Genomic DNA, 13,852 nt, shown 5'->3' with positions numbered 1-13,852 from the left:
ATTCCTCCAGAGTATCAGGGAACACTTGGGTCCATGTTGTCCAAGATACTCAGTGTGGTGTAATCTGTTGTGCAACATGAGAAAATGCATGTTACTATCTCTGAGGAGCTTGGGAAACAGCATCTACCCTACAGGAGGAGGAAATGCCAGAATGGTCCAGGCAGACTGGGGAGGAGCCAAGGGCTCAGACATGGGATGTGCAATGGCTTTTGGAACATCCAGCTGAGGCCTGTATCCCAAGAGGGTGGATGTAGAATTCTGCTTGCCAGAGCTGTGTGGCTGCACCAGGGAAGACACCTGCACCAATGGCGCCCCCTGTAGGTACATGGAAGGAACACTCAATTCTCAGGTACCCCAAGGAGATGAATCAGAATATCATTCAGGGAGCAATGGAGATGTTCGGCCCAGCAGTATCTCTAACATGGGTACTGTCCCTCCATCCTCCTTATATATGAGGAACAGGATGGTTCTGAGCACAGAGATTGGACTTCTCATTTCTGGACCTGAGCTAGTTTCAACCCAGAACCACAGGCTGGAGACAGGGGAGGGCTAAAGAGAAAGGATTGTGCCTGTCACAGCTAGCTCATAAAGGATCCCTCCAGCCAGGTCTGTGCCATGCAGCACCGTTACTTTGCTGCTTGTGAACCCTTGGTCTGTTTCCCAGGAAACCTGACTCACTCGCTCATTTAGAGTAAGCTATTGAATTTTGTATGTTTGTCTTGTATCCAAGCATCTTACAAAGTCTTCGTGGAAATTCTAATTATTGTAGGAGAGTCATTGGAGAGTTCTTGGTGCAAAGTCACATTATCTTGCAGCAAAGATAATTTCACTTGTTTCCTTGGAAACACTAGGAATCTTATCTTCTTGTCTCTGTTCACTAAATAGACCCATCAAACAAATGGTCAACAATAGCAGTGACAATGAACATTGCTGTCTTGTTTTTTATCTGAACAGGTACACATTTGATGTCTTAAAGACAAACTATCATATTCTGGTAGTTTCCTTCTATTTTTCTATTTTGGAGGATTTGAAAGGGAGACTCAGTGACACACAGTGGCTTTCAGATGTGCCTTGAGCAGAAGGCAGGCCTTTCCCTGTACTCGTTGGCTAGTCTCCTACAGCATAGCTCTTCTTGCACTTGTAGGATGAATTTTACTTATCCATATTTCCTTATTAATACATTGAGTTGAATTCAACTTAATGTTTTTTTTTTCAAATTGGCATCAATATTTATAAATGCGATTTACTGTTACTCTGTTTCCCTCAGCATTCTGAGGTTTTCCAGATAACATAATATTGACTTTTAAAAATGAATCGCAAGAGGTGGGTGTGGTGGTGCCACATCTTTAATAATAGCAGAGGCAGGTGGAGTGCTAAGTTCAAGACCAGCTTTGTCTACATAGTGAGTTCCAGGCCATATAGGGAAACATAAAGAGGCCACATCTCGAAAACTAATTGTGAAGCTTTCCACAGTTTCTATAGATTGAAACTATGTTAGTAGTAGGATGGTTAATTTTATGGATTAACTTAGTTGGCCAAGATACCCAGATATGCGGAAGTTTTCATGGGAATAGTTTTGGATAAAATTAGCTTTTGAACCAGTTGACTAAAATTGTTTTCCCTCCATGCTGTGAGTGGTCCTCATTACCAGTTAAAGCCTGAATAGAACAAACCTGACTACTTGGGACAAGTGGGAAGTCTGGATCAGAAAGACCTTGAACTTGAACCAGAGCATCAGCTCTTACCTTGGTTTCCAGTTTGACAACCCTGCAAATTGTGAGCTTGTCAGTTTTCACGGTCATGTGAAATAATCCCTAAGATAGCTCCTGGGATCCGTCTTTGTCTCTGTCAAACATACATCGACATTATATTGCACACACTTGTGCACATGCATCCTGTTGATCCCGTTGGCTCTGTTTCTCTGGAGAATCTGGACTGATACAAATACTAAGAGAATCTCTGATTTTTTAAATTAAAATTAAAGTTTTTTTTTGTGCATGAGCATTTTGCTCGCACCTATGTGCAAAGCTTGCATGTCTGCCTGGAGCTTGCAGAGGCTAGAAGAGGACACCTGATCTACCCGATCTTTTGGAGCTGGAGCTACAGATGACTGTGCTCCACCAATTCCCAGTGCTGGGAATTGAACCTGAGTCCTCTGGAAGAGAAGTCAATGCTCTTGGACTTGTCTCTCCAGTCCCTGATTTTTTTTTTAAGTTTAAATGGAACTCATACATGAGTATCTGTCCCCCCCTTTTTTGTCCAAATCTTCAAGTACTTATGAATGGATAGAATTTCCACACATGTTCAGGATGGGACAGGCTGACCTTCTCAAATGTTCCCTCTGGTTTGAACTGGGGGATGTGGCAGTGAAAGAAACCCTGGATGAATTCTCTGAGGAAAGGGTAGCTGCTTCAGACCTTGTGCCTGGTCTCCCATGTATGTACTCAAGAGATTGCAAAATGAATTTGTTACATGTAGAGGTGTTTACCAAATGGTAATGAGTGTAAGAAGACATTTGGCTTTCCAGTGATAAGCAGAAGACAAGTTACATATCGACGAGCCATCTTCCCCAGGAAACACCAATCAAGTGGAAAGCTCTGCTGGGGAGAAGGGTCTGCAGCATGGGTGTGTGGGGTACAATATTGTCAGAGATGAGTATGGAGATTCCCGCCAACACCACTTCAAATGTTCATACCACACAACCCAGATATTCTTCTTCTAAGACCACACAAACACAGGCACCAGGATATCACACATCAGGGCTGGAAACAGTCAACACTGGAGATATCCAATGCCCCCCGAAGAGAGGGATTGTCTCATACACCATGGAACAGTTTTGATCATGGAACGTCACAGATTTGCTTGTGCTGACAGGGAATAATGTCGCTGCACATGGCTGAATGAAGCATCCATGGACACGGCTATAGTGTGAAGCTTTTTTTTTTTGTGAGTGTGCTTATGAGTAAAATGTCTGGATAAGTAGACATCAGATTGTCACAAGTGGTGATGCTATTACAGGGTGGAGGAAAGAGGAGGGAACTTGGTATCTTTATATACACACATTTTTTATTGAAATGAAAAACAAGTGCATATTGCTTGAGCAATAAAACAAAAAGAGTTTTTAGTGCCTGCAGCAGAGAAGAAAAAAAATGCTGATGTAATCTATATCCAGAAGGAGGACTCTGGGGCTCGCTCATTCTGGGAATTGAACTAATGGTTACTTGGTCTTAAGGGAAACTAGAAAAGTCATTAATTCTATTAATTAATGCACCCGTAGTTCCATCTCAGCAAAGAGGTCTTAATGAGGTGCCCAGGGCAACCATTATTTATCTTACACACACAGAACGAAGGCCCCCTGTATGGGGGTTGAGGGCATGGCTCTCAAAACGCAAACAGCTCACAGGCCCACTCCAGTCCAAGGATACCTGGACCATCCCTGCTTTCTCTCTTCATTCTTATTGACCTGACTCTTTCGCTCTTTGCCTCCCTCCTTCATTCACTTCACAAAGGCCTTGAAAGGAGTGACCACAGTCTGGACTCCATCCTTCTCCTCCTTAGCTACTAACTGTTGGTCCCCTCACTGACAGCTTGCATCTCTCTCCCAAGCTGACTGAGAGATGCTTGTGCTCCAGCCAGGTTCCCAAGGCACATCCCCATCAAGAAACTCCTGCCTTGCCCAGCGTCTCCTGACCCACAGCCCATCTACCCGCTCCACAATGGGAGCTGTCCCCGGTTCTGACCGCAGGCGCGCCCCACGCTCGGCCGGTGCGCACGCGTCTGCGTGCAACGCTAGAGACCCGCAAGCGCCGTCACTGCGCATCCTCCCACGCGGTTCGGGCCAGGCCTGTGCCGTGCCGGTGACTTGCAGCCCCCGGCTCCCGGCGCGGTCGCCTTCCCGGCTCGCGGCCTCTCCGGCCGTGGCACCGCCATGGCGCTCAACAATTTTCTCTTCGCGCAGTGCGTCTGCTACTTTTTGGCCTTTCTGTTCAGCTTCGTGGTGGTGGTGCCGCTGTCGGAGAATGGCCATGACTTTCGGGGCCGTTGCCTGCTATTTACCGAGGGTATGTGGTTGAGCGCCAACCTGACGATGCAGGGGCGGGAGCGCTTCACCGTGCAGGAGTGGGGCCCGCCAGCCGCTTGCCGCTTCTGCCTGCTTGCCAGCCTCCTGTCGCTGCTGCTGGCCGCTGCGCACGCATGGCGCACGCTCTTCTTCCTCTGCAAGGGACATGAGGGGTAAGTGGAGGCCTCTCAGCATCCCAGAACAGACAGATACAGCACTCACGAGTCTTCTGGCTCCCTACCAGGCCCTCCTATCCGGGGGGGGGGGCATGAGTTCCTCCACCACTCCTGCTGCAGTGGCCTGCAAGTATTAACACTCAGCCTCACGACTTTTAAGCAGACTGCCCTTTGTCTACACCAGGCCCAGGGGCCATGAGGCCGTCTGTCCAACCCACGTGATCTCCTTCTGTTCCTGGAGCGAGCATGACTCCAGCTTCCTGGCCCCAACTCCTTGGGGGTACAGATGTTGCACTGTCATGGCCACAGGCCTGGGCTCTCTGACTCAGCTAGGCCACACTCCCTGGGAACCTGGGACCACCTGCAACGGTCTTGGGCCTACACCCCTCTCCTGTGGATGGGGGAAGGGACCACACTTTGGAAAGATAGGGTAGTCTTCTATTCCCTCCACCCCATCTTGGGAAAATATAACGGAGGGTGTCTGGGAGGTTCTTAACTCTGGCACTCTGGCCTTGGCTGAAGGCATGCTCAGTGTGTGTGTGTGTGTGTGTGTGTGTGTGTGTGTGTGTGTGTGTGTGTAGGGGATATGAGTGAGTAGGGTCCTGCTTTGTGGTCCCAGTACCTCCAGGTTTTCTTCACCCTTTCCTGCTTTGTCCCTTTGCTGGAGCCAGTGGAACATATTTCACCCGGTGTCCTCGGTGAATGGTAACCAAGAGCCCATCCTCTCCTGTCTGAGGCTTCTTGGGTCCTGGAGAGGCAGTGCTCTGCTTGGAGAGGGGATCCCCAGATCCAGCCCTCTGCAACCTGGGTACCATCCCACATGTGTGTGGTCGTAGGGGGGGTGATGAGCACAGGGTTCTAAGGATGCAGGGGCTTGGGTGAAGGGGGCTCTTTCTAGGATCACGGGTGAGGTGCTGGAAGTCTAGAATCAAAGTGTCCTGAGAGTTGCTCCGTGGAAGTCTTCCTACACTTCTACTCCTGGTGACCCCAGCTCCCTATGTGTTCCTTGGCTTGGAGCTGGATCATTCCAGTCCCTGCCTCTGTCCTTGAATAATCTTTTGCTGTTTCTGTCCCCTGCTTCTCCTGAGGCAACCATGTTCACAGGTACCAAGGTTAGGATTTGGATGTGGCTTTGAGGTGATACAGTTCAACTCACTATGCTAAGGTTTTCCATGGGAGTCTGTGGAAGCCAGGGACAGTCCTAGGAGCCGCTAAGTGAACCAAACTCCTGTCTGTGAGGCTGCTCAGCTGGAGGACAGAGCCCTGTTCCTCTTCAAGACCCCTCCTTGGTCCCCAGTTTTCCACTGTCCAGATGAACTTGGGAGCTCTTGTCACCACACCTGGGAGTCATTGTGTGCAGATGGGGCAGGTGGTGGAATGCGGGAACAGGAGCCATGGCAGTGACTGCTGGGAAGACAGGGCCATGCTCTGATGGCCCAGACACACCCTCCGTCCTTCTGGGTTTTCCTGCAGGAGAGGCAGCCTCATTGTACACATGGTCTAGTCAGATGGATCTGAGGGAACCCAGATGTGTGGTCTGTGTGGGACACCAGGGACTGCGATGAGGAAGTGAAGAGCCCCCGAGCGTGCAGGTGGCATCTTGGTCACACAGGGTAGACTGTACTGCACTGATTAAGCTGCAGACCCTGGAGCCCCAGCTTCCTCCTTTGGTCACTGTAGGTGAGATCTGCCTAGCGCAGTGGTCATTGCAAGCCCGTCTCAAAGACATGAAGGTGAGGTGTGGAGTTCCCAGCTCTCGGGGCTCCTTCTGTGTGCTTTCCCTCACGAGCTATGCTTCGGGCTGACTGCCGTACAGGCAGGTGCTGCCCTTCAGTCGCACACCCACTGAGGCCTCTGCAGGGATTTAGGAGACTGTAGGCGACTTGGCACACCAGAACACTTTGCAGAGGCCAGGTCTGGGCAGCTCGTTTGCCCTCTTGTGGAACCATTAGGCTTTCTTTTCCTCTGCTTCAGCTCTTGATGCCCACCTGTTTTTACCCAAGCATGCCTTCTATTCAGGCTTCCACAGACCAGCATGGCTATTCTAGCTTTGTCATCTCCAGGGACATCTGACATATAGTCCTGCTTGGCTACCGGGCATTATTGGCAAGGGCCGTGTGGCTGTCTGGCTTCTGTCCTTCCCCCTGTCCCCTGTGCAATCCCAGTGGCGGTCAGCCAACTGTGCTGTCAGTGCTCAACAGAGCCCAGTTTGTGGGACTAGGGGCGAAGCCCTGGTGAGTGAGCTCAGGCCATGGCCACTCATCAGACCCAGGGGGAGGAGGCAGTGCACGCACAGCTTCTTGGTCTGTCATCTGGCTGGACCCAGAGCCTGGAGTACTGGAGTCACCATACAATGGAGAGGGACAGAAAAATGTGTGGACCACGAGGCTTGCAATTATTTCATGGCCACACTGCTGGCCCTGTTATGATTGTAGACTCGTGGCCTGGCCAGGAGTTGAGTCAGCCCTTCAGTTCCCCTGGGAAGGTTGGGTCTTCAGAGGCTGGGAATGGGTAAGGTGCCCCATGGAGAGAGAGAACATGGGATTCCAGCACAATTGCCAGTCAGACTGTGTCATTGAAGGGAACTCGGGAGGCAGGAAGGCATTCACAGTGAGCTCACATAGCAGACAATGTCTTCTAGGGCCACTGGATATCCAGATGTGGAGGATGGAGACCAGGCTTGCCAGTTTCTGGATTTGGAGGGCTTGTCTGGTTATGCTCCAAGCCCTCTCTGATTCTGAGGATAGGTGCTAGTCCCAGAGGCCACCCAGGCACCTCACAGTCGGTACCAAGGTGAAGTGTCACGCTGTAGCTTCTTCAGGGACTCTCTCAGTTGATGCCGAGCCTTGGGCCATATACGATGGCAAGGGAACCAGCCTTTCCTTGTATAGGGTGTGTTTGCCATGCTAAGCAGGCTCTGGCTGCACAGACTTGGGGTATAAAGAGGCAGGGTCCAGAGCAGCATTGCAGAGGTTGGGGTACCATTTCAGTGACTAATTCCCACCACCTGTAGTCTCAGGGATGTGCTGTCAGGGAGATGGGAGAGCCAAGGTGAGCTATGTGCCTAAGGCTTTTCTCGGGAGCAGCCCTTTGAGCTGGGGTTGGTAGCATTCTGTGAGTGACGGACTAGGGAGCAATGGCTTAGCATAACCCATCTGCCTGCTCACACCTGTCGCTCAGCCTTCAGATTGCTCCCAGGGCTTCCCAGGATAACTGTCGTCATGGAGACAGCACATCCAAGGCTGGGCACACTGAGATGCAGTGAGAGAAAGATGGGTTAACCCTGTGTGTGCTGTGCCTCTCTACCCACTGCCCTGTGTGATCCTGTCCTTGGTGTGTGTGTTCAGGGACAGAAAAGGGTGGCATCCTAAATCCAGGAGAGAGGATCCAGGTGTGACTTTGGGCACATCAAATTTTTCAAAGATCTAGAAGGCTTAGCATGTTACATCAAAAACAAAAAACAAAACACCCCCCCCCAAAAAAACAAAACAAAACAACAAAACAAAACCTAGAAGAGCTAGAGACTTCTGGCTGGTGGTGACCCAGGTCGGTGGCCTGGCAGCTGGGCTCAGCACCTGTGTCTCAGATCTGCTACACTAGTCTTCCTTCAGGGACATGGGCTAGCCAGGTGCTGCCAAGTGTGCATGCCCTGCATTGTCTAGACATCTCGGAACTCTGCCCTCCTCCCTCTGAGATAGACAGGATGTGATGCTGGACTGTGTTCGATCTTACCTTGCCAGCTCAGCCCTCAGAAAGGCCAGTGGGAGGCAACAGTTTGGATGCACCATCAGGGAAGTTAGGACCATCAGGCCCTGACGACACTAATGGTGAACAGGGACCTTGGGAAGACTGCAGAAGGCTCTCCAACAGGGGCAGAGACTTTCCCTGTCCAAAGTCCTCAGTCTCAGCTGTCCCATGAGATGGATTTCTGTACGTGGACAGACTTATGTCCTTGCTTCTGCCTGTGGAGTCTTGACTCTGGCTGCTCTTGATTGCCTCATTTGACTTGGTGGGGGCAGCACAGCCAGAGTGGCCGCTGAGTGAGCACTGATATCCTCTATTTTCAGGCTACCAGAGAGGAGAGTTCCATGTACTGAGGTGTCCCTTTCTCTTTGTGAGCAGGCATGGAAGTACCCCAGCTTCGGTCTCCCCACTCTGTACACCCTAAGTTTCTGGCAATAATATTAACTTTGTGCCTGGGTCCAGGTTGCAGGTGAGCTCACTGAGGGTCTGGAAGAGCAGTGGGTCCTCAGGCCAGCCTGGTCCAGGTCTGTCCTGGACAGCCGGGTGATCTATGAGCACTGTAGAGTGCACGGCTGCTTGCTCGCAGTCCTTCACTCACAGTGATCTGTGGGAGGGGCTCCTAGTACTGAACTCGGGAGAAAGCAAGGCTCAGAGGAAAGGGTTTATTTCAATTTACAACTTTTAGTTCATTCATTATGAAGGGAGGCAGGAACCTGGAGGCAGGAACTTGAAGGTGGGGAAACATGGAGGCGGGAACACAGAGGTGGGAACGGAAAGAAAGGCCGAGGAAGAATACTACTTACTGGCTTGCTACCCATGGCTTGCTCCACCTGCTTCTTGTACAACCCAGCACCACCTGCCCAGAGGTGGCACTGTTCAGAGTAGACTCCTGGTCATGGGATCTAAGGAGCCTATGGAAAAGATGAGGCCTTTTGCAGGGACACACTAGCTTGAGGCAGCCCCTGGAAGCTAAAGTCCCCCTTTCCCTTTTCCCATTTCCACCTAGACAAAGTGTATCGAGTCTTCGTTCTGATCCTCTGGGAGAGAAAGGCACCAAGTCCCTGCTCTGACCACACAAGAGCAGTGGACACCAGGTCCTGCCCTGGTCCCAGGGTCAGCCTTTGGGGGACCATGCGGGCAGCTGAAAGGAACATCGGTGTAGGTGTCAGGTGGGCAGGGCCAAGTACTGCCGTGTGTGCCCAGAGGGTCCATGGACAGGCATAGCAAATGAGCCCAGGGTGAGTGGGCAAGGCACATAGCTGCTCCCAGCAGTGGGGGCACCACACAGGCCCTTGCCCACTGACATTGGTCTTCAGAGCCCTGGGGAGTGGAGCAGTGTCAGGGTATCGTTCCTTGCCTGTCCTTGATGTCTGGGACGTACTGCTGTCAGCCAGCCCAGTGGTCATCAAGACTGCGTGTCCTTCACAGGAAGTCCCATGTGATCTCTGGGGACATCAGGTGGTTCCACCTGCTGACAGCTGGATGTCATTGGTGGTGAGTTGGCGACGTGACCTGAGTTACTCTTAGCTTATTTATTTTGGGTAGTCAGGGTTACACTGTCCCTATGCCTTGGCCCTCCATGTCCACGGCTGGCATATGGTCAAGAGGGCTTGTGGAATGCACACATCGGTGCACGGGCCCATCATCAATGCACGTGGCAGTCAGCCAGCCACTTCTTAAGGTCTCATCTGTTAGTCTCCCATTGTGAAGCCATCTTTGTCACTTTGTGTAGAATCTGAGCACAATTAGCTTGAACCTAGTATCAAGCCCACCACAGGCTGGAGGTGGGCAGGGTCCTTTATTGACTGCCGTGCTCAGTGCTATGGACCCTGGAGGGTATGGTGGGGTGATACCTCCCACATAAACATGTGAATTGGAGTCAGGCTGCCCCTGGCCCTCAGGCAGCAGAGGGGAAGGGAGGAGGGTCTTCTCATCTTATACTGTCTCTGCTCAAGGATTAGAGCGGGCCTGGTGCTCACACCTTGGGCTTTGGGTTTCAGCCTGTATTTGAGGGGACTCAGAGCCATAGCTGTGAGTGACTATGTGAGTGGGTGGCCTTAGAAGGGGATCTTGTGTTTTCAGTGTCTGTGCTGACACCCAGGCTTTGGGACCCAATATCTGGGGTTCTTGGTTTGGCTCCGGTTTCCCAGTACAGCAGTGGTGGCAAGGCCCCAACGTTGAGTCCATGAGAGAACAAGACAGGATGCTCAGCACCGGACATTTGCTGGGATGGAGGTGGAGGAGAGGGAAGCAGGCCCTTGGATTCCATTCAGTCCCATCAGGACCCCAGGTGCTCACCAGGAAATGTGGGAATGTGGCCCCTCCCTGTGTTGAAGGGAGCAACTCGGGATGGCACCCTGGATGGCTCCCTTAGCACCCTCTCTTGGCCCCATTGCAGTACCTTCTTCTATGCCTTCCTGAACCTCCTGTTCAGTGCCTTTGTGGTCTTCCTGGTCTTCATTGCCAGCACCATCGTCAGTGTGGGCTTCACCATGTGGTGTGACACCATCACGGAGAAGGGCACTGTGCCCCACAGGTATGCCTGGGCCCAGCTTTATCTGCCACCTCCCTAGAAGACCCACCCCTTACCTGTATCCCAAGATGCTTTTCTTCCTGAATCCCATTCCGAGTCTGAGGCTTTGCCCACCTGTGCCCCTGACGACCTGCCCACCAACATCAAGCACCTCTTTCTCTGGCCTAGTTGCCCACAGCATCACACATGGAAGGTCCTTGTGGGTCAAGAGGCATCATGCAGGGCTTCGTAGCGGGCATAGCCTGCCTCACTTGCTGGTTTCAGCTCCTGTCACCACTGTGCGGCAGTGGCAGTCTGTGGTTAGTGAGTAGAGGCTGCCCTCAAGGTGCCACTGGACAATTTGGGGACATCACTTCCATCTCAGAATGGGAAACTGAGGGACTAGGCTGAGCAGCCTGTGACCCCTGAGTACCAGACAGATAAGATGGCTGAGGCTGGGCCTTGTGTTCAAGGCCAGCTGGAAAGATTTGCAACTCCCACCCAATGAGGGGTCAAAGCTGACTCGCAGTGGAGTTCCTAGAGGCATCTGTCTTTAGTCCTTTTTGGGGACGGCTCCCTCTGTCTTAGGGTTACTATTATTGCTGTGATGAAACACCATGGCCAAAGCAACCTGGGGTGGACAGGGTTTCTTCGGTTTATGTTTCCACATGACAGTCCATCATCAAAGAAAGGCAAGTCAGGAACTCAAACAGGGCAGGGACCTGGAGGCAGGAGCTGATGCAGAGGCCATGGAGGATGCTGCTTACTGGCTTGATACTCATGGCTTGCTCAGCCTGCTTTCTTATAGAACCCAGGACCACCAGCCCAGGGATGGCACCTCCCACCCTGGGCTAGGCCCATCAATCACTAATTAAGGAAATGTCTGATTGCATAGAAGCATTTTCACAGTTGGGGTTCCCTCCTCTTAGACAACAAAACTCCCCTCACTTTTCGTGGGGAGTGTTCTCTGCTCCCCAACTAGTTGCTTGCTGCCTTTTGGCTCAGGGACTCACATCACTAACCACTCAGCATCATGCTATTTTAGCTGTAAGAAGTTCCAGGACATGGACTTGGAGCTGAACGTGGACAACTCTGCCTTCTACGACCAGTTTGTTATCGCCCAGGTAGGTGGGGTTTTAGGCGGGAAGAGAAGTGGTTATGTTGGGGATGGGGGCAGGGACCACAACAGACAGATTCCTGATTCAAGGGAAACAGACTCGGATCTGGTGGGGCCATCAGGGGAGGTACAGGTTGTGGGAGTAGCAGGAGAACCCCTCTCTAGGGAGCTAGGAGAGCCGGGTCTCTGAGCTTGGCTTGTGTGTGGGGTGAGCAAGAGGAGGCACGGGCAGACGTACAGAGCAAGGTCAGGTGCCAGGGGATGGAAAGTGCTGAGTGGGTGGGAGGGAAGAGGGGGGCACGGGTTGGGGAGGAGGAGCAAGAATGGGGAGGGGCATAGACTCTGGGGTTGCCAGAAGGACAGGGTTTGGATTCTGGTGTGCTTCCGAGTGTTCAGAGAATGCTGGAAGGTCCCTGAGCCACCTGGTGCTGTGTCTGAGGGTGAAACGAGGGGCCAACCCTAGGAAGATGCTGGCCCCATCTCACCCTGCCTTTCATGTGAGTTCTAAACTACAGGGACTCATCGGGAGTTGAGGGCCCTGGGGAAAGCTTTAGGATTTTCCTGTCCCTTGATGTCTGCATTTGTGCCCCAGACAGGTGGTGCAGTCTCGGAGCACCTAGATGAGGCTGAACATGGACACCTGTCCCTTCCCACACGCATGAGGCTGTCACCCTCTGCGGCTTTCTTCCATGCCCCAGTCTGGCTCCTATACGCTCCAGTGTGTCAAAGGCTGGACTGAGATGATCTTTGTCTCTGCCGAAAGCCCTTAGAAGTCCTTAAAGTTCCTTGCTGAGATGAGCTGAAACAGTCCACGAGACCTTCCCATAACTTTAGCTGATGATGTTTTAGAACTGATTTGGACCAATTAGACAGAGGCATGCACAGTCTGAGGACAAACACGCTCAAATGAGAATCACTTTGATGCGGTGCAGACCTGGAGCTGATTTAATTGTTTCTCCTCCCGCTGTTTGGAAACAGCAGATAAAGGTCAATTTATTCCCCTGACTAGAGGGGCTCTTGGATCTATAGGCACTCTGCAGAGCCAGTGGGTCGGGGTGGGAAGAAAGCGTTACCCAGGTCCTGCTCCTCCTCATCCTCATCAGTGCAGGTGAGAATGGCAGAGTACCCCAGCCTCAGTGCAAACCAGGGTCCTTGTAGGTATTGGACATAGCCATCACTGCAGAGAATAAGCCAAATATGGGTGTATTTACATGGGCTCTCAGGTGTTGACCCGCCTCTGGCCTTAGTGTGCCCTCCCTTGCCTGCAGAGCTAGAGCCGGGAGGTGGGTATAGAGCACAACGAGCCCCCCGCCCCCACTGACGCTGCTCTGTCTTCCATGCAGTTTGGTCTGTGGGCCTCGTGGTTGGCTTGGCTGGCGATCACCACCCTGGCGTTCCTGAAGGTTTACCACAACTACCGCCAGGAAGATCTGCTGGACAGCCTGGTTCATGAGAAGGAGCTCCTGCTGGCCAGGCCAGCCTCTCGTACCTCCTTCCAGGGGGAGAAGAGTGCTGTCATCTAGGCTGTGCAAGGGTGGCCCCCTTTCCTGAGGCCTGCACTGAGGGGTGGCTGGGGCCCCACCCAGGTTAGCCAGTGCAGCTCCGCATGTGTCTCTTGGCCCCACCCACCGTGAGCAGAGCACTTGTGTTCCCATGGAGAGCCTGACAGTGATGGCACAGAGACTCGGAGACTTCGGGTTAGGGTGCCTTCTGCTTCTTGTCCTGGCCTTGGTTAGTGTGATCCCTACTCTGCCTCTGTGTGACCATTGGCCCATATATGTGCATGTATGATAGCATGTGTGTAGATGGGAGTGTGACTGCAGAACAGAGCTGATGGCGCTGGGTTAGCAGCCTCCTTGTACCACCACAGGCTCCAGCACACCCAAGTCCCTGCCCTTCCCAGAGGGGCCGTCTTTCCATTCTATAGCATCTTCAGCGAAGGTCCCCAGAAGGCACTGCTCCCTGTCCCCCATAGCAGCTGATGCAGGATTCTGATACAAATGTGGGGGTCTGGGCTGGGCTCTGTCCTCTGTTCTGTGAGAATATCTGGGGCTGCTTGCTGTGGTAGGAGAGTCCCACCCTCTACTCTTGAGGTTTTCTAGGTGGCTTGATCCTCTGTGTTCCAGGAGCGGGGCCTCCATAGCAGAAGAGGCCCCGCCAATCTGGATTTCAGGGAGTGCATTCATGACCCTAGTCTGAAGTTGTGCTCAGAGTTCTTCTTCCATTTCCAGACAAGGTGATCC

The 13,852-nt window shown here is 52.2% G+C and overlaps 1 protein-coding gene across 2 annotated transcripts; it reads left to right on the top strand.

Annotated features, from left to right (window-relative positions):
• The first annotated feature begins 3,816 nt into the window (after positions 1-3,816).
• On the top strand, positions 3,817-13,846 carry Tmem179 (transmembrane protein 179). Of its 2 annotated transcripts, XM_026781458.1 has the most exons (5): positions 3,817-4,233; positions 9,409-9,474; positions 10,379-10,516; positions 11,538-11,616; positions 12,953-13,846. In XM_026781458.1, the coding sequence occupies exons 1-5, from the start codon at positions 3,929-3,931 to the stop codon at positions 13,130-13,132; spliced, it is 768 nt and encodes a 255-aa protein (XP_026637259.1). In that variant the 5' UTR covers positions 3,817-3,928; the 3' UTR covers positions 13,133-13,846. The 2 variants fall into 2 exon arrangements, with proteins under 2 accessions (XP_026637259.1, XP_005343664.1); XM_005343607.2 differs by lacking the exon at positions 9,409-9,474 and having other exon boundaries at positions 3,822-4,233.
• Positions 13,847-13,852: the final 6 nt, after the last annotated feature.

Source organism: Microtus ochrogaster, chromosome 1 (genome assembly GCF_000317375.1).
Source record: "Microtus ochrogaster isolate Prairie Vole_2 chromosome 1, MicOch1.0, whole genome shotgun sequence".
Taxonomy (NCBI): Eukaryota; Metazoa; Chordata; class Mammalia; order Rodentia; family Cricetidae; genus Microtus; species Microtus ochrogaster.
This window is presented reverse-complemented; position numbering and strand designations above follow the sequence as displayed.